Below are 21,631 nucleotides of genomic sequence, written 5' to 3' on the forward strand. Positions count from 1 at the left end.
TGTTAACTATCACTTAGTGTGAAACGTTGCTGTGGAAGTCTTTAACATCAAAAGCTGCAACATTTATGAAAACACCGTTACATTTCCAACATTTATCTTTTCCTTCACGCTCTCCAAACTAGTCCAGTAGGCCAGGTTGGCGTCTTTGACGGGGCGATTCTGGCCCCCGGACCTTATGTTTGACACCCCTGCCCTGAAGGGAGAAGCAGAATGAAGAAACGAAAGAAGCAGTGAACAGATATTTCTGTTGAAAAGAGAGTAAAAGTAAAAAAACTGTCAGAAAAATAAATATGAGGTGAAGCTCACAGACCTGAGAGGGTCAATACTTCCTGCCTCTGGCTAACAGGCGAGTGTGTTTGGAGCTGCGCTGGATTAGGAAGCACTGCTGAGTCAGACTCTGCTTCCACCCATACATCATACACTTCTGATGTACTGAGTACACCAGCTCCTCCTGCATTTTACATATTTAAGCTGAATCAGACGATCAGTTCTGTTAGAAACTGAAACTTTGGTCTTGTACTAATTTCCAGCTGCTCAGCTTGTGTCCAATGACCTGCTCAGCCAGATCATCGTCACCAGGACGCCGTTGATTTTGTTGCTTGGAGGTGGGAAACAACAAAGAACAAATTACTGTACCTGAGCAGAATTTTCAGGTGCTTTCTACTCCTCACGTCCTCAGAACAGGCTTGTTACATTTTATTTGACATCTTCAAACATCAGACTGATGCGAGTCAAAATAGAGGGAACGATCCCACGGAAGAGACCGTCCTGTGGGTGTATCCGTCACTGCGGTGTAACGCTGACTCACTTTTGCTTAACTTCAGCGACACGTTTGATCCGGGCGCTGACGAGAGTCCAGAGGTGCACTGCAATTAATCTGGTAAACTAATCCGAGTTCTAACATGCATGAAAACAAAACACCTGCACAGACACAGAGTATTGGACACACACACACACACACACTCTGCAGATCCATACTGAACCTTGGCAGTGACTCAAGAGAATTTAATTACTTCCCTTCGCTCTCTCCCCATTGGGCAACAGGTCTGGGATATTCTAATTACGCCCTGCCTGATAAAACGCTTCCTTGGCCTCTGTGTCTCATTACTGCCAACTTCTCTGAGCCACAGTCCAGCACCTATAGTGTCTGACAAATAAGAAACCCCTTACGCTACCCACGGCCACTAAATACTTATTAAGCCGAGGGAAGTGACCTAGCAGCGCGCCGGCAACACGCCAGAAAAACTAGGAAAACTTTGCACAGTAATCAGCGCTCCTTATCTCCCTTTTCTAATTGATAATTAGTCTTACATTAATTTGTGGCCATCTATCTCTTATCACAAAAGTACAATTTATCAGCTGCTTAAACGATGGACTAAATTGGGTTGGCAATGTTAATGATTCACCTTGCAGGGTACGGGGAACACGAGGGAAATAATTTCTCCTGACTCATATTTAATTAACCTCAGCAGATGTGCTCGGCATGCATTGAGTCTTAAAGAGAAGTAAAGTATGACGTCGTTGACCAGATGTGTTTAAAAATGAACACTTTAATGCAAAAAGTTATATACAAAATATAAAAAAGTTGGAAAACAATGACAGAATTGTTACATTATAAAATGAAATTTGACTTTTTCGTATATTCGAGCGTTGTGATAAAGCATGTTATACTTCTAGGTAACAGAGGTTATTAGTTGGTTCCTTCTACATCTCTTTAAAAGGAGAAGCAGGAGTAGCAGAAACCCTTCGTACAGAAGATTCTAGCGAGTACCTTCAACTTGTGCAACTTGCTAAAGACCAAAGAGCCCTGCAGGATGCTCGACGCGTCAGCCACGCTGCGCAGAGTTTAAAACTGCTCGTGCAGTTTAAACGACACGAGGAGGAAAAAAGCGATCGAAGCTCTGCAGCGTACCCGTGGCAACGAAAGCCAAACATCCCGTGGCTCTGGTCCGATTCAACATCATCAACTAGCATTAAAAAGAGAAACGTAAAAATAAATGCTTGTGAAAAGTTACATACGTGAAAACTGTGTATTGAAACAGATACGCCTTCATGCAACGCGTCACGTTTTTCAAATACTGTTTAAAAGCTTCTCCAGGCGCTGACCCAGCATCCAGGTACACACAGCGGGGAGACTCCTGACATGTTTGGCATGAAAATCCTTCACATGTTCTCAGAAGGATCATTTTCTCAGGTGCTGCTCACTCTGTAACATCATCATCATCAGCGAGGAGAAAGCGATCCGAGGGGACGCGAGTTGTTTCAGTGTTTCTGCTCTAAACCTGGCAGGTGATTTGTTCATCAGGCTCTGAAAATGTGCTTTATTACTTGATTTGCAAGTCTGGTTTTCACACTGGTGAAACGTGACAACACAAAAGGAGAAATAATTATGAAAACTTCACAAAGTCACTACATTCACTCCTACAGCACAACTAATGCTGCACAAATTGCACTGCATTTACCTCTCGGACCATTTCTTCAACCGTTTCCTTTTCATATTTATTCTGAAATATTACACATCCCTGACATTTCTCTCTTTATTTCCCTCTTTTTCTTTTCTACCTGTTCTCACATCTTTCTCTACCTTTCCTTAACCTCCCTTTATCCAACTCTTGATACACAAAAACCTTTCTGATAAAATCTACATGTTACATTCTTTTGCATTAATCTCAACATTCAGGTTGGCGGACCTCCAGCCTCGGCCACACTGAGAGAACCGCAGTCCGCCCAATACCGAGATGTCATTTTAGACATTTAATCTCCATTGAAAGTAATACTGCTGAGCTTTGTGGTGTGAAACACAGATGTTATGCAAGGCTTTAACTCTTAGTCACACTTAACTTTTGCTAAGTGGCAAAATGGATCTGCATTATGGTGCGGCACTGACAGCACTCTGAAGCTCACTTCATGTTCGAGCAGTGATGCCTACACCGTCGGGTCACTGAACCGTCCTTCAAATCCAAAGCAGAGCGCACGGTGCAGAGTAACAGTGAAAGCGACCTCTATCCCCGCTCTGCAAAAAGCTGCCCAAAAAAGAAAATCCTCTCTGTCCGGTTTACTCGGCGGGGTGGAAAAGCAGCTCAAACAGCTCCAACACATCAGAGACGCTTTAAAAGAAGGCAGAATGAAAACAGCTCCACCTGTGGAACACCTGGTTACCTTGATTACCCCGACTGTGTTATTGTCATCCTGCCTTTTCCGGAGCTTCTTGCAGGATGTCGGAAAATCAAATCACTCCACACAGGTGGACGTGTCTGTAAAACGTAAGCTCATCATACATTCACGTGGAGGTCTTTTTAAATAAAGCGACCATCCATAGATAATTTCCAGTTCTGCTAAAATAAGATATTTCGTACTTCTTAAGCTACTTCGAAACGCAGCAACAGGGTCAAACAAACGTGGAGCGAACCACGGAGCAGACGTGGGCTCCGCCTCGTCCTGCACCGAACAGCGAGGACAGATCATTCGTATAGTGCTGCTCAGTGTGATTCACACGTATCAATAACTCTTTTTGATAACACAGGATATGATCAGATTACTCATCTGGGTGAAATCTGTGCTGGTATTAGTGGCATGATCCCTGATTGGTCACTTCAGACATCGGCCGGCCTCTAAACGAGTGTTTTTGTTTATCTGGAGGAATAAAGCGTTCCAGAGTGCTGATTGGAGCGCTGTAATGTGCAGCCATTACTAAGAGAGGAAAGGAGGAATGTTTTGGAAGAGCGGAGGCGCTGCAGTCCCATCTTTGCCCACGTGAACGGTCGGATCTCGAGAATAAATACGGTTTCATTACACAAACATAATAAAGAGTTATTCATATCTGCATGAACCTGCATCTACAGTCAGTGTTAGTGCGTTACTTTAGCTTGCATTCGTGGATATTGTCCTTTATCCTGCTGCAGCAGCGGCTGTGAATGTGAGCTTAATTTAAATGGATCCAATTACCTCTGCAGCCCTGACAGATTCTTACAAGAGACAACTTAATCAGAGTACAGTGAAAAGTAAAAACATGCTCATTTTAAACTCTCCGAAGATTCAAAGCAATTTAAATGACTTCAAACAACAAGACATTACGCATCCTCTACTCTGTAATTAACCTCCTTTACCTTACCGTACACTCCTACCAGCACACACACGGTTTGATACTGACGGGGATTCGGATCATCGCATTATGAGGTTTTAACTCTGCTTCAGTGGAGAGCTGAACGCAGGAAAACTGCGTCTATGAAGACGTGACTTTGTGCTTATTGTCATGTCAGGACTCGATGTGTCTGCACAGCTGCAGTCACGCCGTCTTCTGCTTTGGGTTTGTTTGCTGTTGCTGTCCTCCTCCCTCCTGAGTAAAGCCACGCTGGTCTGTACCGAGCTCCCACCGGTGCCTGTATCCAATCAAACATATTCTTAAAGTTACAGAGGGCTGTGCCGATTGCTCGAGTACAGCGGCAGAATTTTATTCATTATTTATGCAGGAAGAAGCATTTTAGAGCTCAGCATTTACCTGAAATGGTCTCCATCCACAAATCGGCCCTACCTGTAACCCCCACCCCCAGTTCCACGTGTCATCGTGTCGTACCGCAGTCCCCGAAGAGGCGGGGTGGGAGATGGGGGCACATCCTGCCGCAGGGGCCCTCTCTGCTGAGAGCTAGAGAGCAACCTTGGATCAAAGAACAGCAAAATACTCCGACATGGAAAAGAAGGAAGAGTCAGACGAGAGGGAAGACATACTTAAAAAGAGAGACGAAGATGAAGATGAGAGGCAGTAAGCTGAACGATGATCAAATCTGCAATATGATCGGTGCTGAACCCCAAAACTGCAGTTCCCGCGATCGGCCACTTGAGGCTGTGCACGGACGTCAGTCACACTAATAAAGGTTTGGGCCTCTCTGGCTAATTTCCCTGACAGGTGTGCAGGTGATGTTTTGTTTAAACGTATTAAGGCTTAAGTTTAAGGGCGTAGCTGCTTTGAGTGACCGGTGGATGCCGATGGAGGCAGCTGTAGCTAGCAGCCGTCTACTGAAGGCTGTTGGTGTCTTTAATGTGGTTATCTGTCAAATAATTTGGCTTTCTTTGTGGCTATTTGGACTAACAGGCAGCCTGAGAAGTCTGAGCTCTAGTTTTAGTTTAGCAGGCAACAGCTCATAATCTAGAGCTCCGCCCCCTCGTCCAGGTACGCTGCACTGGAATCACAAAACCAGCACAGTACACATGCAGATCTTGGTATGAGGGTACTTTCCTGCGTATAATTACCTAGGGTGGGGGTAGTAGCCAGGGTCGATGCCTCGAGGGTCTCCTTGCCGTGGGTATGGCTGACCAGGTGGGTAGTTGGGGTAAGATGGGGCAGACTGGGAGGTGGGATAGGATGGTGCCTGGGGGTATCCCTGCTGGGCGTGTGGAGGCCCGGGGTAGGGACCTGACCATGGCTGCATGGGGTAGTCAGCTGCATCTAACGGACCTCGTCTGGAAAAGAGAATTTTATGCATTTAAGAGAAAGAAATTTGAGAGCACAATCAGACTGAAGCAAAGAAACCGCCGGATGTTGCCATTGGTAACGTTGCATCCTTAACCAGTCAGTCATCAGGCAGACGCAGCCAGTGGCTGCACGGTTCAAAAACTTGTTCTGGGGAAAACTCCACGACTGAGCTTGTTTATAGTACGAAGCGTCCTTTTTTCCAACTGCTGAGAAGTCGCTCAATGAACCGGACCCGGCCAAACACAGGAGGAGTTGGCTCAGAGTTCACTGCTGTGTGACTCCGATGGCCGTGGCAGAAGAAGAGCCCTGACCATTTGTTGCTGTTTTCGTGTAAAATCAACACAAATACACGAACAAAGAGAACAGACAGTGTTATGAAAGATAATCAGAGGAATAAACACGAGACCCGAGCACAGACGCAGCGTTAACCTCCCGCTCTGCCCCAGCGCCTTCACAATAAAACAAATAATCAACCAACCGCTGGCACAGCGCCGTCAGAGTGATGCTCCCTTCACGTACCTTAGCAAAGAGCCTACCATCAGCTACCGCACTGAATCTGAAATATTCAGGAAAACCTGCTGAAAACAATTTGTTGCAGGCGACAGAGAAGAGAGAGGGCGAAGCACGCGCTCAGCTCGCGGCTCATCCCGGCCAAACATCACATAGCAACAGAATATAAGTGACACGTGACAGTTTTAAGTAGGCTAGGGCTCAGTTAACGCAAGCGAAGACACACGCACAGCTGTGGTAACCCAGCCGCGTCCCGTGAACAGATATCGATGTCCTGTGCCGGGGAAAGCGAGTACACAAACACATGTTGCCCACATAGCAAACATTACGAGGTATTAGATTTTATCTCTCCATCTTTCTGTCTCTTTCATTTGTCTGCACGCATCTCTCCATCTACTGCAGGACATCCATGATGTATTCATGTTTATCATATAAATATATATCTCACTGAGTCAGATGGTGGTCTCTATGCTGATGCTGTGTGTGTGTGTGTCAGGATGGGTGGTCAGCAGTGGGAAGTGTCTAACTAACTGCATGCCCTTCATGTTTGGGATGTCATCTTCTGCCCCTCCCGACTCCATGGTTAGCATGTTTATGTGTGTTTCAGCACACACACACACACACACACACACACACACACACACACACACACCTGTCTTCTTCGCCGTACGTCGCTCCGGGTCAGCGTCTCAGCCGGACGGCTCAGATTTCTCTGCTTTTAATGGCCGCAGCCGTTTTGTCTGCTCTTCTTTCTTTCACGTCCGTCTTCTAGCCGTCTGTCCATGTGTCTGTCTGACTCCATGTGTCTCTCTCTCCCTCTTTATGACTACAGTTCACCAGGCTGCAGGGCTTGCCGTTCACCCCTGAGCCTGTATACCTGTGCCCCGTATCAGTCAGCCCATCTGTCAGTTAGCGTTTGGCCGCCGGACATGATAATGTCACAGAGGCAGAGATAAGAGCGGTGGAGAGGTAATGGGGGGGTGAAGAGGGCAGGAAAGAGAGAGATAAGGAGGGGGGCAAAGTTAAGAGGAAGGTACGGGAGATGAATAACAGAGATAAGACGAGAGATGAGGATCAAAACAGGAGCTGGAAAACAAGACATCTCTAAGATTAAGATGATGAGGAGTGATCAACACGCTTACATGATCACTTTACTGTAGTCTGGGTATTTTCTTATTTAGGGCTGGGTGGGGGAAGATTTTAGGCTGTCAAATTAGAGAACTTAGTGTCACTTTTTATCAGAAGCTATCAGCTTCTATTTGCAACAAACCTGCACACAGAGAGAAAATCAGATAAAGCAGAAAGGAGCAGAGGTGATAAGACAAAGATGGAGTAAATAAGCACAGGTGGAGGGTGCGGGGTTTACGCAAATAGTGCCGATGCACGGCAAAAAAAAAAGTAGGAGTATCATGGAGTAATCAAGGTACCGCTGTCTGAACACAGACAGAAAAATCAGCTTCACATTTCAGTCTGGAGAGAAAATTCAAACGTTTCCTGATAGACGAGAAGAATTTTTTTATGTTACAATTAAAATGACAAAAAGTGCAGGTCGTCTGGATCAGAGGTCCCAGACAATATTTCACGGACCGGCCTTTAAGGTGTCGTGGATAAATACAACAAAATAAAATGATAGGACCGAGACACAAACGGTGGGATTTTATAAATATAATAATAAACATGAATTCACTGTGTAATTGTGTAACTTTAATAGCAGCGTCCTGAAATGCACCAACAACACTGAGAGTAACATCCTCCTCTCGGGTCGCTATGGTAACGCAGAAATATTTCTTTCAGAATAAGACGAACAACTACAACACGGGAAAGACCCGGGGAAACCGAGTTAAGGATAAAAACCCTGAAAACCACAAATTTCACACCCGAGCCAAACGATTGATTCCAACTCTGTGGCTTCTCAGTGGTCCCAGTTATGAATGCGCACTGGTTCGAATGGCTCTGTGCAGCTGAACTGACTGCTCACATTTCTATCTCACGCCTCGACTCCAAACCTTTGTTCCTCCAGCAGTCGAAGACGGAGCTACTGGAAACCACGAGCGGGGATTTCTGAGGTTTACTTGTATTGGTTTTGTAAATGAAATTTAAAAACATTGAACACACACACACTCTTTGTGCTTTAATAAAGGAAAAAAGCATCGTTTGAATAAAAGATTCATTCGCTACCAGTTAATGAATACTTGAAAAATAATATTGTGATCCCCAGTGTGTTATGAGAGTTTCCATATCGGGAACGGGGCAGAAATCCAGTGGTAATCTGTAGAGAATCCACTGTAAATCCGGTGGCAAGTTTGGAATTCTCCCTCCAGGAACCCAGTCAGCACCGCGCGGCAGCTGGGGATTAGGGAGCGATGTGGATGGAACCCGTTACTGGCATGCATACACACACCCAGTATGAGAACTAAAACACTTATGTAGACATGCACACAGTGAGAACATTTATCATCAACACACGAAAGAGGACAGGCGCGCTGTTTAAATACAGCCCGTAACTCCTAATCACCCCCCTCCCGAACCCCACGCACTCTGGAGGAGGCAAATTGGCACACAGCTGGAGAAGAGTTAAGACCAAACGAGGGGCTGGTGGTCTGTGTGTGTGTGTGTGTGTGTGTGTGTGTGTGTGTGTGTGTGTGTGTGTGTGTGTGTGTGTGTGTGTGTGTGTGTGTGTGTGTGAGAGAGAAAGACAGATGAGAGAAACAGATGTAATGAATGAGAACAGCTTCCTGGGTCATGCAACAACTAGTTTAACATAATTGAGAGAGTCATCAAACCAAAACGAGGAATTGAAAACATTCCAGGCAGAACAGCGAAGCCGCTGAACGCTCAGTTTGAAGGGAAATTCAACTATGTAATACCTGTTTAGAGATGACTTCCTTAATGCTGTTATGTGGATAGCGCGCTCACAGTTACACGGGTCACATATTCAAAAGGATAATTGGAAGGATTTCTCTCCGTGTCTGACAGTAATTGGGAGTAATGTGATCCTTACTAATTCCCCGGCATTTAAGAGATTTCTGATGGATTTCAGGGGAAACAAGGACTTGTTATATGTCATCTGCACCTGCCCCGCTCTCTCATAAACACACGCTTTCACTGACTCTTTCTAAAAGGGCTGCTCACAGCTGTTCGGCTGCTGCACACACATGCACAGAGTCATCTATCACGCAGGCCTGCCTCTCAGCAACTTTTAAAAACAGAGACAAGATGCAGCTTTGTGTCACAGCGCATTAAAAAACTCCTGAGAGCCAATGACAGCCACCGCGTAGATAGATGGCCTCAATATAACCGAACACCGGAGCACAAACGGCAGCGGCTCGACGCGAGGAGTCGCAGACGGAAGCTGAGGTAAAAAATAAATAAAGGCGGGCGGGGAGGCGAAGAGTAATATTTAAAGTAAGCGAAGGAGAAGTGGAGGAAATGAACTAGCGAAGCTTTAATTCAGTTATATCTTTATGAGTCTTTACAGAGCCGAAGCCTCACTTCGTGTCGATATCCACTTGAATGTGATTTGAGATTTTAAGCCGGGAAAGCGCTTCATATTTTCAAATTGCATTCAACAGTGTCAGATTCTTTGTCAATGAGAGTCGTGCTATTTTGACAGTGTGGTAATAAAACAGATTAATAGCTCAAATTGTTCTGCGACTGCTGTCGTAATGTCATTTCGTGAGTCGCGGCGAAAACAGAGCTGCCGTGGTTTAATGTTGCCGGAGTTAAACTAACTTTAACTTTGTTTCATCTTCCTAATGCGATACTTCATTACGAAGCTTTAATCACAGACGCCGTCGTCCAAACAATGAGGCAATAAAAGCTTAAGTGGAAAATAATGAAGGGCGGAGAAATATCTTATTATCTAAGGAAGGCAAGAGAAAGACAGTAAAGCCTGTTTATCGGAGGACCGATGGAGGAAGATACATGATTTCGAGTTGTTTTATTTTTGCCAATTAACATTTAATATTTAAAACTGTTTTAATATGTTTAGATATTGTGAATTAAACGTGTATATTACCCACCAGTGGGAAGGGAACGTGGCCCAAACATGTTATACAGCTGCTTCTTCTTTGTAAGGCCAAAAGCTGCATTTCCTCAGCTACATATTTACATTATAAGGCTAATGTAGCTGCAGAGCGACCGTGCTGGCTGTGGAGCCTTTTCACCGTAACAAATAATATGGCACATCCACCTTACACATGAAAGCTCCCCAGTTTGAGACTGGGAGGAGTCAGTGAGGCTGGTGTTTACATATTTATCCTTATATAAACTTTTATAAATAAATCAAAGTTAGTTACACCTGTCGTAATGACGGCTGAAGCTCTGACTGCCTGATAATCCTGAAACCTTTAAGGTTTCTGTTTCCTTTACATATAGGCAGTGCCCCTCCCCTCACTCTGATCCACAGGGAGTAAAGGTCACCGCACACTTAGCTCAACAAGTGCTTTTACACATTTGTGGCATAAATACGTAAGCACACGAGTGCTTCAAAAGCCGATTATTTCACCTGTGGTGGGGCCCTGAGATGTAATCATGAGTTTCTGTCATGCATTGTTAGTTATTCCAGGAACAGAGGCACCGAGATGCTGATACGGTCCCGTGTGTACTGTGTGCAGTGGTGGGGCTGCAGAGAAATCTGTGAAAAACTTTAAACTATATTTAGGCAAAAGAAGGAAGCGTCCAGAGCGACTGGCAGACATCTTTGTTTGACTAAGACCACACGAAGCTGCTGTGTGAGCAAACCGCACTGCTGCAGGTAAGTCGCTGAGAGCCTGACAGAGACTTGTGCCGGTAACACCGTAATATGTTTCCCTGCTGTTGGTTCAGCTGTGCCGGTGAACGTCTCTGAGCTGGTCTGAGGGTGACTCCTATACCTCTCTTGACCTCTGACCTCTTGAAGTCACATGACACTCCATCAGTTCCCACCAAACACTTAGAAGATGGGGTCAAAGGCTAAGCAAGGGTACTGTGAACCAGGATTAGGGGGCATACCGTGTTCATAGACATAACACTGGAACAACGTGTGACACCATTTGCTAAAGCTAACAGCTAGCTGGTTCACGTCTGGGTGACACAGAGCAAAAAGCGATTTCACTGATAAGTATTAAAAGCTGCCACATGTGAGCTTGATCACATCATTCTAATCACTAACCCACAAAATCTTTAGTAAGTTTTAATCTACCGATTGTAGAGTTTCTACAGTTTTGTGTTGTTTTGATTTCATTTTGCTTTCAGTTTTTATTTTTTTGAAAATGTTCGATTTAGTTTAGTTTTATTAAACTAGTTATTTTTAATAAAACTCATATTAGTTTTATTTCTTTTACAAAATGTTGAAAACTTTTTAAAAGCAGTGACTCAGTCTCGTCCTCATCAGTAACATTGTAACCAAACTAGCAGATGCTAAAACGACTAGTTTCCTCTGTAGTTTTATTTTATTTGAATTCAAATGATTTTAGTTAAACTTCATGATTGTCAAAAGTTGAGCTTTTATTTTTATTTAAGTTAACTAAAATAAATAAATGAATGTAGTTAACCAAAAAGCCTCAGTTTCTGGTTTAGTTTAAGTTAACTACAATAATCTTGGTCAGTGACAGTTTTATAAACGGTGGGTTACCCAGAAGTGACAAAACACTTCATACAGCCACAAATGACTTTGAAGTGTTTCCAGCTGCTTTGTTCTAAAACAGAAAGTCTTAAAAATCATCACATACATGTTTTATAACACATGTTTGAGATAAAACCAGCAGGTCAAAAAGTCATCTTATTTCATATCTGCTTCCTAGATGTGATGTAGCGTAAATACAAACCAACTCTATGACAGCTTTAAGCAGAGCAGCTGTCCTCTCAGCTGTTAGAATTAAAGGTAAGCTGAGTTAAAAGTCTGCATGAAGCTGCACATCCACCTGGTTGATGTTATTTTCTCACTACACTAAATTAAGCACTGCGCTGACGGTGAGCACGAGAGTTTAGCTGTGCAAAATCTCATCCAGCTTAAAGTTGGTTGACATGATGAGCCCCACCCTGTGGCTACAGATCAGCATTAATATGGAGAGATCGACACAGACGATATGAAGGCAGCAGCAGTGTTAGACTGTTTACGCCCATCAGAGGAGACTCTTCTGCAGTAAGACGAAGCTCGACTTGGTGCCATGTTTTCATCATTTATGCCGAGTCTTATTACAAAAACAACTGCCAGAATTTGTATTCAAATGTTGCATCGTTTCAGTGCATAAAGAGGAAAATGATGCGAACACCCGAGGTAATCGCACTCCACTTTGAACGAGTCGCCGTGTTTAGTGACCCAAGTTGTCGGAGGGCAGCTGAATGCAAATACTGAACACATTTAAGTCAAGAGGTTGAAAAAAAGAGCTGAAAACGTGCAAAATAAATAAATAAAAAGAAGACGTTTTTTCACCGGGGACCGTTTTATCAACTAAGATGAAAAGGATTTATTTTGTTTCAGGACCTGTCTACTAATTCCACATATCCTGTGAGGACCTTGCATTCGAGTGAAATTTGTGTTAAGAGTACCAGCTGACAGTTTACAGGCAGAGAGGAGACCGCCGAGGAATCACATGTTCATCTGTATGCAGAGGAAGAAGCAAAGAGCAAAGGACAGAGGAAAGGTAGATGAATGCAGAGAGGATAAGAAACCACGTAAACACAAGACAAAGAGACGCACACAGAGGGCCACAACAGACAGGAGAGGGAGGGAGGAAACAGGAGGCAAGGGGGAGGGAGAGACATTAACTGTTAAATAATGAGGTATGAAGGACAGGCAGGTTTTCCAAGTTTTAGTCGAGCAGCAGACAAAAGAAATTAAAAAAGAACAAGAAAAGACCTCACATCTAAAAACTGTTGAAAACAAGTTGCTGGCTTCAAGTACGAGAGGCTGAGGCTTTCAGATGGATGAAGCTGAGACAAAAAACATGAAAGGACAGAAGAACGGGGCAGAAAATGAGAAGGGGGGAGAAGAAATGTAAGAGAGGAGAGCAGAGGGGGAGGGAGTGATTAGGAATAAGAGAAAAAAGAAAGAATTAAGGCGGAGAAACAAGTGCTGCCCTCCAGAGAGCCAGCATGCTGAAGGTCAGCATCTGCAGAGAATAATGGGACCCACACACACACACACACACACACACACACACACACACACACACACACACACACACACACACACACACACACACACACACACACACACACACACACACTTCTTCATGTTTCAATGAAACTAAGCACCTTTCAGGGGCTACGATCTGTCTTTGCCAATAAATTTCTGTCAAGTGTGATTAATCCTCCAGTAAATCATGCATGAATTACATGCCAGTGTAGGAAACTAACATGATTACATTCCCCCGTGCATGTGTGTATGCACACAGATTTAGGAAATATGCCTCGTGTGACTGCGAATGTGAGATAGCGCATAAAGAAATGTACTCATTAGCTGAACTGATAAAAGGGGGGGCATAAAAAAGGCAGATGAAATGAGAAGAAATGGCCAGAGCAGGTTAAAAAGAGGGCTAGCAGGGAGCAAGTGAAAGAGTGCCGTAACACACTGAAGCACTTAAAGTAAAAAAGGATGAGGAAAAAAGAGACGGAGGGAGAGGGGGGATCAAATTAGAGCACAAAAAGTTTTTAAAAAGATGTCTTTGCAAAGAAAGAGAAACAGTAGCGAAAGAAACAGAAATGAGATGAGAAAAGGACAGAGGAGAAAGCCATTAGATGAAAATGAGAGGAACTGAGGGATGAGGGCCTTCCAGATGGTAGGAGACTGTTGCCTCGGAAACACAGAGAGGGCAGAACAATGGGGATTTGGAGTGGTGTTTCGCATCCCATCATAATACGGCCGTGCCATTTGGAAACGGAGCGACAAAACTGCAGCCAAGAACGAAAGAGGCTGACAATTTACAGCAGGCGGCTCCTCCGACGAGGAATCTGATCAACAAGTCAAATGTGCGACGAGCTGATGGAGCCGGCTGATGATGTCATTCACACCTGACGCTCGCAGACAGACCTCGTGTCATCGGCCGCTTTCTTTCGGACTCGGAGCTTCTGCAGACTCGGAAACGCTCGTGATGTGTGGACTCGGATGAAACTCATCGGTGGTTTATCCTGTTTCCTGCTCGGCTGTTTTGTTGTGAAGCAGGTGCCACAGAAACACCATCTTACTGTAGATGTAAAAAGCCCCAGATGATTTTCTAAGAAGTTTGAGCAGAAAACACACATGTATGTGTTTCATACTTTGTCACAGTTTCATCAGATTCTTTATTAGCATATTTTTAAAAACATGTCGATAATCAGCATTTCATAGTGACATCAGTCATTTTTTAACTGTGTTTTTTACAATATAGAGCTTTAAACAACAGTTTCTCTGCATGAATGAAAATAAATGCCAAATTATGAATAGCATTGTTTTGTTTGTGATTAATTAGGTAACAAAACAGCTTCTAAATGTTTACATTAATAATTTCAGAAAACGTATGATAATAGATCTGTTTACCACACATCAGTACATCTGTACCTACAGAAACGATGTACATGTTCACAAGCTGTAATATTAGAAGAAATGACAGCCCGAGCGTGGAGAGCCCGAGCTGGAAGTCGTAAGTCAGGTTAAACGGTGCGATCCGAGCCTGCGGACGCTCTTTGATATTCACCTGTGTAGCGGCCATAAAGACAGACTGATTACACTCGCAGTGAAACGGCCGTGCCCGTCTACGCTAGCCAAAATCACTCAAAGTAAAGATGACATTCAGTTATAGCAGGATCGTATATATAACCACTTACAGCCAGTATAGTGGCTCACTTGCTGAAACATAATGAAATGCATTACTGATAACACCGTTTCCCATTCAGAAAAACAAAACTGTCTTCATCTCCCATCTTGAGTTTCCCTCAGCAAAGTAATCGTTTCAAGCTGAAGAATTTTGCCCGTTGCAGGACCACGGGGAGCATGAAGAGCAGTTTTAAAGTCGTAAGGCGACGATCCCAGAACAGACACGAGTACGGTCATGTGAGATTCAGATGCACAGAACTTCACGTGAGCTCAAACCGCACGCAGACTCAAAATGCTGCACGCTGCAGTTAAAATAACAGAGAAGAAGAAAACACTTTTAATGATCGTTTAACTTTCTAACATCACTTTGAAACTGGAGAATTCCTCCAGCAGCGCAGGACCGACAGATGGTCAGCAGACTGTTGCCAGATGTTAACATTTCACAGCTGCAACAGTAAAAATTTATGAAGTGCGGTCCATCTTCTTGTTAACACAGAAGTAAATAATAATGTATATGAAAGCCTTTATGTGCTGATGATATTCATGTACAGATGAATGATTAACCACTGCAGAAACACTCTGACTCCACAGAACGGACGCTACCTCGCTCAGATAAGACGCGGACTCTGAAGAAAAGCTTCACTCGACGAGCGCAGCATCACTTAACCTCAGCTCGACCCCAGGACACCCCAAAATCTGTTAAACATCACCAGCTGGGACCCGAGCGGGATATTTCCTCCGTCACCCCAGAAGTGTACACAAATGAAAGCACATCATACTCATGTCGTACCCACCTGCTGGTTCTGCAACACATTATGGGTTATAACCCAACATTTTACCAACCAGCGACCACGTCAGGAAAGCTACAAGTTAGGAACAAGAAGGGGTCACGAGAGAAAAAAAACTCCAGGAGGGGGAAGGAGGGGAGGCACACTATGAGAGGCAGGGTCTTTCTTTGAATTCCCAGCATTGCTAACAAACAAGCGGCGTCTCGATGAGTCCAGAGAAACACAGAAAAACAACTGGACAATGGAGTGGATTATGCAGCAGTTGTAAAGTGGTCTGGGAAACTCTTGGGCCTCGTTGGGAGGTCTCCTCAAGAGAGGTGGGGAAACAGAAAGAGAGAAAGAGAAGTGAGAGACACTCCCCGTTCATTTCCTTGTTGGGGAGAGGGAAATGATATTCAACAATGTCCTTTTCACCCCATCGTCAGAAAACACAAAAATGAGAAGTGGAAGGGAGGAACGAGGAAGAAACGAGGAACAACGGCTGAAAGACGTGGGAAGATACAGTACAACATCTGCTTTGTAATTACCAATTATCTAATTATCATTATAATGAGGAAGTGACGGTCTCTGTAGTAACCTGAACAACAATTCTGATTGGTTCTTTTAATCTAATGAGAGCAATAACGAGGACAGATCGGGGAGAGCGTTTGGCGTCTGGGTCAAGGCTGGTTTCTGAACAGCTGAACTATAAACACGAATCTTTAGAAAGAGCGAGGAGAAACATGCAGATTTATCTGAATACTACAGGCTGAAAACACCGTCGAGTAAGGTCTGTTCCCTTATATCTAATTATTTTTAATAGGCAACTTGACTTTTGTGTAAAGTATATTAACCATTGTTCGTTTTCTGCTTCATTTTTCTTTGTTTCCAGTATAGAGAGCAATCAGAGCAATGCAGATACAGATGAGTCAGCTGTGGCCCACTCATGGAAGGGATGCAACCTGCTAATGCTCACCATACACTAACTCTGATAGCCATCTACTGACCTTGGAAAGACTGAAACACACAGGAGGTGCTGACACACACACACACATATTCATATATACACAAGTGCATATACGTGATTTTTTAAAACACCATATTATTTTATCCTGGTGGAGTCAGAGGAGGGAAAACGTCGGCTGGAGTCTGCAGCAGGGCCAAAGCTATGACGACTGTGTGCATTATTGTGCATCACTGCATTTGAAATGGTTGCATTAAAGTCTGTGTGTTGTGACTCGCAGTCTGTTGCTGGCTTCAAAGTGACTTCAGTGCATTCAAAATAAAATAAAACAGAATTCTGCTGTTTGTGACTGAATAGAGTTCATTTGGCAATCAGGGTCAATCGGTTTGTGCTAACACACCAATCACAAATCTTTTTCTATCTACATATACTTAGATTCATACATAGTCCAGTCAGTCATTCAGAAATTCCTCCATAAACTTAAACGTAGTTGCTGGAAGACGGCGCTTTCACTGAAAATCAAATCACAGCAACAGTCGCCTCAAGGTGCTTTATATTGTAAGTAGGGATGGGTACCGGTGTCCGGTGCCATGATGGCAATCCATTATTATTATGTTTTGGCAGTTTTTCTGTCTATAAATTAGACAGTGACCAGTCAATGGACGGCAACCTGGTGCCACAACTCCATTCAATCAGTCTCCAACAGTAAAGAAACTGAACCACAAACTTGTCCTAATCGCACAGAGACTGACGTTCTGGTTTTACTCTCACGCTGTTACATGTGAGCGGCACAGAGATGGTGCTTTGGTTCACTAACATAAGTGTGCAGAGAAAAAGTAAGATGGGAGCAGAGACGTAGAAGAAATGTTGAAAAAGAAGAAGAAGAAGGGAAAGGGGTGAGGGGAAATTTCAGGCACATGGCAGTAGGAGAAAAGTTTTAAGTGAAAGGACACACTATTCGGTCCTTCCCTTTTCCAAATCTCTCAACTGTTCAAGGAAAAATGTGATAATTAAGGGTGATATTTTGTGAATATCAAGCACAGACCATTAAGTGTCAGATGCATGCTGGTTTAAATGGGCTGCAAGTTTCTGAAGGATTAAAACGAACTGGATGAAGATCCTAGAATAAATACGACACACATTAACATTTGCCATTAGACTGGTTCAGCATAATAACAGCTAAAACACTGCATCACAAAGTCGCTGAGCATGTATGAATTTTGAAAGCCTAACCTGACGTGGCCTCTGTGATCTCTTGATTCACTTTTTGGGGTTATTCTAACCTACGAGGTTCAGTTGTATCTATTTGAATTGATTTTAAACAAGATTTAAAAGCAAGGCAGCGTCAGTGTTTTTGTGTCTCTTCCTTCCTGATGCTCGGGTTGGTGTCTAATCATGTACAGCTAACAATGCACTGACCAATCACAGCCCCCTTTGCGCCACCTTTATGTGAACTTCTCATAGTAGTAAACATACATGAGGTTAGGCCACGCTCCTTAAAAGGAATGGCTCTCTAGGTAGCGACAGGACCGCTCCAGCGCAGGTTTCAGTTTCTCTCATTAGTTACAGCACATGTTGTCAGATAAACGAATGCTTGGCTTGAGGAATCTGAGCAGCCTGAGAATGGATCACGTTTGAAGTAAAAGCACGTTTAATTAGTGCTGTAGTCTGTTTATCTTTTGGTAAATATCATCACAGTGAACAATTTTATGGAGTACCAACATATACAAAATACCCCGAGCAGCCTCCCCTCCTATTTCAAGCAGTGACATTTGCTGACAGCTTGTTTGGTAAAGTGTTTGTGCTTTAGGCAGGGAAACATCATCCACTGCTGGGTCATGTTTTAATTTTAGAGCCATCAAAATCCTGTCTAACAGCGCACGCACGCACACATTGACATAATGTACTCAGTGCTCCGGCTGACTGATGTTCAGTCACACATACAGTACCTTTATAAGCAGCCGCTCTGCTCTCTGGACTCTACCCACACATGCACACAGGTATACAGGAATGCAGACATTAGATACACACAGCCTGTCAGCTATTTCTGGGACAGTCGCAAAATAATATGTTTTCGTAAGGTCAGCAGCAAGGATGCAGTTTCCAAACATGATCTCGGCCTCTCTAGACGCTGAAATATCTTTAAAGTTAAGTGACAGCAGAGGAAGAAGTGCAGACGGAGAGGCTGAGGCAGAGAATCACACCTCTATCTGACTTAAACCTCTGAAAGGGGAAACGTTTTCAGGTTGACTTCAAATATGAGAGGTTTAATATACAATATTGGAAATCTTTCATGAGAGATCTGGAAGAGCAAGGGGTGATTCACACGAATGTAAAAGGCCAACTGATTAGCCATAATCAGTGACCGATCAACAAGCCTGTGATAATATGGCTCTCTTTAGCTTGTGTGTAGCTAACTGCATGTAGCAACATGACACATAAATCAGTAGAAATCAGTGTAAAATCTAATGCTTGTCTATGGTTTCTTTATATTTTCTAATCCCACAGTAGTAGCTGGTACTCTGCTGGGGTCTGCCAGAGCAACTGCACGCTTGATTTATATAGCGCCACCTACCTGCAGCAAAGCTAATCGCTACCTGAGCACGGAAAGGACAACACTGCTGTGCATGTGCAACTCTGCACTCAGCAGGAGACACGAGGGACAGTTTATTTATCTGTCACTGCAGCATGAAGACAAACTAATGTATACCGAGCACAGCTGAACTCATACACACAGTGATGTAGTCCATGGATATAAGAGGGACGGGTAAAAACAAATAAAGGCTCAGGCACACTAGGGTAAAAGAAGACCCACTCCGTGCAGCTTGGAAAAACGGGTGGCTTTTTGGAGTCGGTGACTGATTGCGAGTGGTTGCAGCAGCCGCTTTTGATTACAAGGCAACTGCTCGGGTCACAGATTAGAGAAGGATTCAGATTCAAATCATACAACCAGGTTAACATCGATGAGCGTGTCTCGTCTACGACGCGCCTCTGTGACTCGGTTCAACTGGTTTTACTCCCATATGAAAGCGAGGGATCTGAGCACCTGTCCTGCCGTCCTGCAACAACTACGTCACAATTTCTGGAGGAATTTCTGAATCTCAGCTCTACGAGGTCCTGGCTGGATGCAACACGTGCAATATTGTGCAGCTTCGTTGCAGTAATTCACTGTCTTATCACACACAGACTGCATCTAACTGCCACTTTGAGCCCCAGCCAACTTCACTGCACACAGTCACAATAACGTTGGCTGCGCTGCGATGTCCAAACCCTGCTGTGACTCTTAATCCCTGCTTTTCAATGTGTGACGGAACTGACCAGAAACAGCAGGTTAATTAACAGCTGGGGCTTCTGTTTTTTTACTTTATCTGCTCAAAACACTAGAAACTGATCATTTATGTTTCTTTAAAAAAATGTAGATGTATGTAGCAATTCTTTACTTAACAGGTTGGACCAATTTCCAGATGTATTTTTATCACATGAGTCACTGTAAGGTTTCTCAAAAGCCCCAGGTCCTCGCTGTAGTTCGTCTGATGCAGTAATCCGTCAAACGGTCTTGGGATCGTTACCACGCTGAAAGCTGGAACACTGTTGGAGCCATTCCCATGAAAAGTATCTCGCAGCCTCTTACAAACATGATGCGTACGTGTAAAATTGGCGCAGTATTTACGGATTACGGCGCATGTGTGCGAGTGCAAACGGAGATGGGGTGTACTGTATGTGAGTGAGTGTGTGTCCAGTTTCCCAAGGCTTTTTCAGATACCACAGCCAGACCTCAAAACTATCATCACTGTTCTCGCCTCCATCTGCCAAAGTCATCACCCACACACACACACACACACACACACACACACACACACACACACACACACACACACACACACACACACACACACACACACACACACACACACACACACACACACACACACACAGAAGAGGTGTGAAATAGCCATCCTGCAGTATTTTAACAGGGGTGGGAGCCCGACTATAAACGCTCTAAACTTCTGTCATTCCACTTAGCTTACCTCGTCTCTCTCGCTCTTTCTCTGACTAACATCCCCCCACGAACATTTGTTGGTCTGCTGAGGTGTCGTAGTCAGAGGCTAGAAGGAGCTACTAACAACTAGTCTGTGTTTTTACTGCCAAAGTTTACACTTTCATTTTCACTTTAAAAAAAAGTTTTATATTTAGAGATGAGGTTATGATACACTGATACCCAGCCTGCTAAAACACATTACTGCAGCGCTGTTCCTCTCGGGAAAGCAATGAGAAAAAATGACACTGAATAAAGTACGTGTGGATGAGTAAGACATCAGACATGAGCGGGAGGGGAGGGAGAAGGTCCCGGGAGGGGAGAGTCTGGGGAAAAATAAAATGTTAAGATAGCGAAGGAGCGAAGAAAGAGGGGAGAATTAAAGCTGAGGCCTTCCTGAAAGAGAAAGCGGCAAATAAAAAATAAGATGCTGAAAACCGGTAGTGACTGATGATAGCCGGAGAATGTAGTTTAGCTGTGATTGTGTTTCACATTGAGGTTAACGTGTTTAAATAGCCAGCGAACAGCTGCGCCTTCGTACATGCTCCCAGCAAATTATACTTTTGCACAACTGCGGCCTTCCAGGGGCAGCAGGATATCTGAGTGAATCAGAAAACACATAATGAGAAATAAATGGAAATAATCTTTCAAGAATTGATGAATATACTCGGGGAGCTGCTATTGTTCTTGCTGTTGGCTAATGTTAGCAATATTTCATGCTGTCCAGGGAGCAAAACAACAAAATGCAGAGTAATATAATAAAGCACAGTTGAGTGTTTATGTTTCCCTGTTTTAAACGTGAGCAAAGTTTTCTGCGGCCAGAAGGAAAACTGAAGTCTAACACTTCAGGTCGCTAATAACACACAAAACTATTTTCTTAAATCTTCTTAAAATTTAATGTGAAATTTCATAGAAAGCTGTAGAAGTGGCCCAACAGCTAGCTCACTAAACCCCCGACACATCGCAGGCTCTCGAAAAGCCTCCGAGCACATGCTGAAGTAACAGCAGTTTGAAGGGGGAGCAGATCGGTTTCCAAGCCTGTACACAGCTTGTTTTCCCAGGGGAAGGGGGAAGGTGAGGTCCTGGCTGAGGCACAGCCCCCAGAGAC

At 43.9% G+C, this 21,631-nt stretch overlaps 1 protein-coding gene across 4 annotated transcripts in view; it reads right to left on the reverse strand.

Moving 5' to 3' along the window:
- Positions 1-1,530: 1,530 nt before the first annotated feature.
- LOC101471429 (partitioning defective 3 homolog B) overlaps positions 1,531-21,631 on the reverse strand; it is a 231,506-nt gene continuing 211,405 nt past the window's right edge. For all 4 annotated transcript variants that reach the window (XM_014409193.4, XM_076875376.1, XM_014409192.4 and 1 more), the window contains 3 exons: positions 5,248-5,457; positions 4,499-4,642; positions 1,531-4,379 (listed from right to left, as the gene is read on the reverse strand). In XM_014409193.4, coding sequence (XP_014264679.2) covers positions 4,528-4,642; positions 5,248-5,457 — 325 coding nt within the window. In that variant the 3' untranslated portion in view covers positions 1,531-4,379; positions 4,499-4,527. The remainder of the gene's footprint in view (positions 4,380-4,498; positions 4,643-5,247; positions 5,458-21,631) is intronic.

This window comes from Maylandia zebra, linkage group LG16, assembly GCF_041146795.1.
Source record: "Maylandia zebra isolate NMK-2024a linkage group LG16, Mzebra_GT3a, whole genome shotgun sequence".
Taxonomy (NCBI): domain Eukaryota; kingdom Metazoa; phylum Chordata; class Actinopteri; order Cichliformes; family Cichlidae; genus Maylandia; species Maylandia zebra.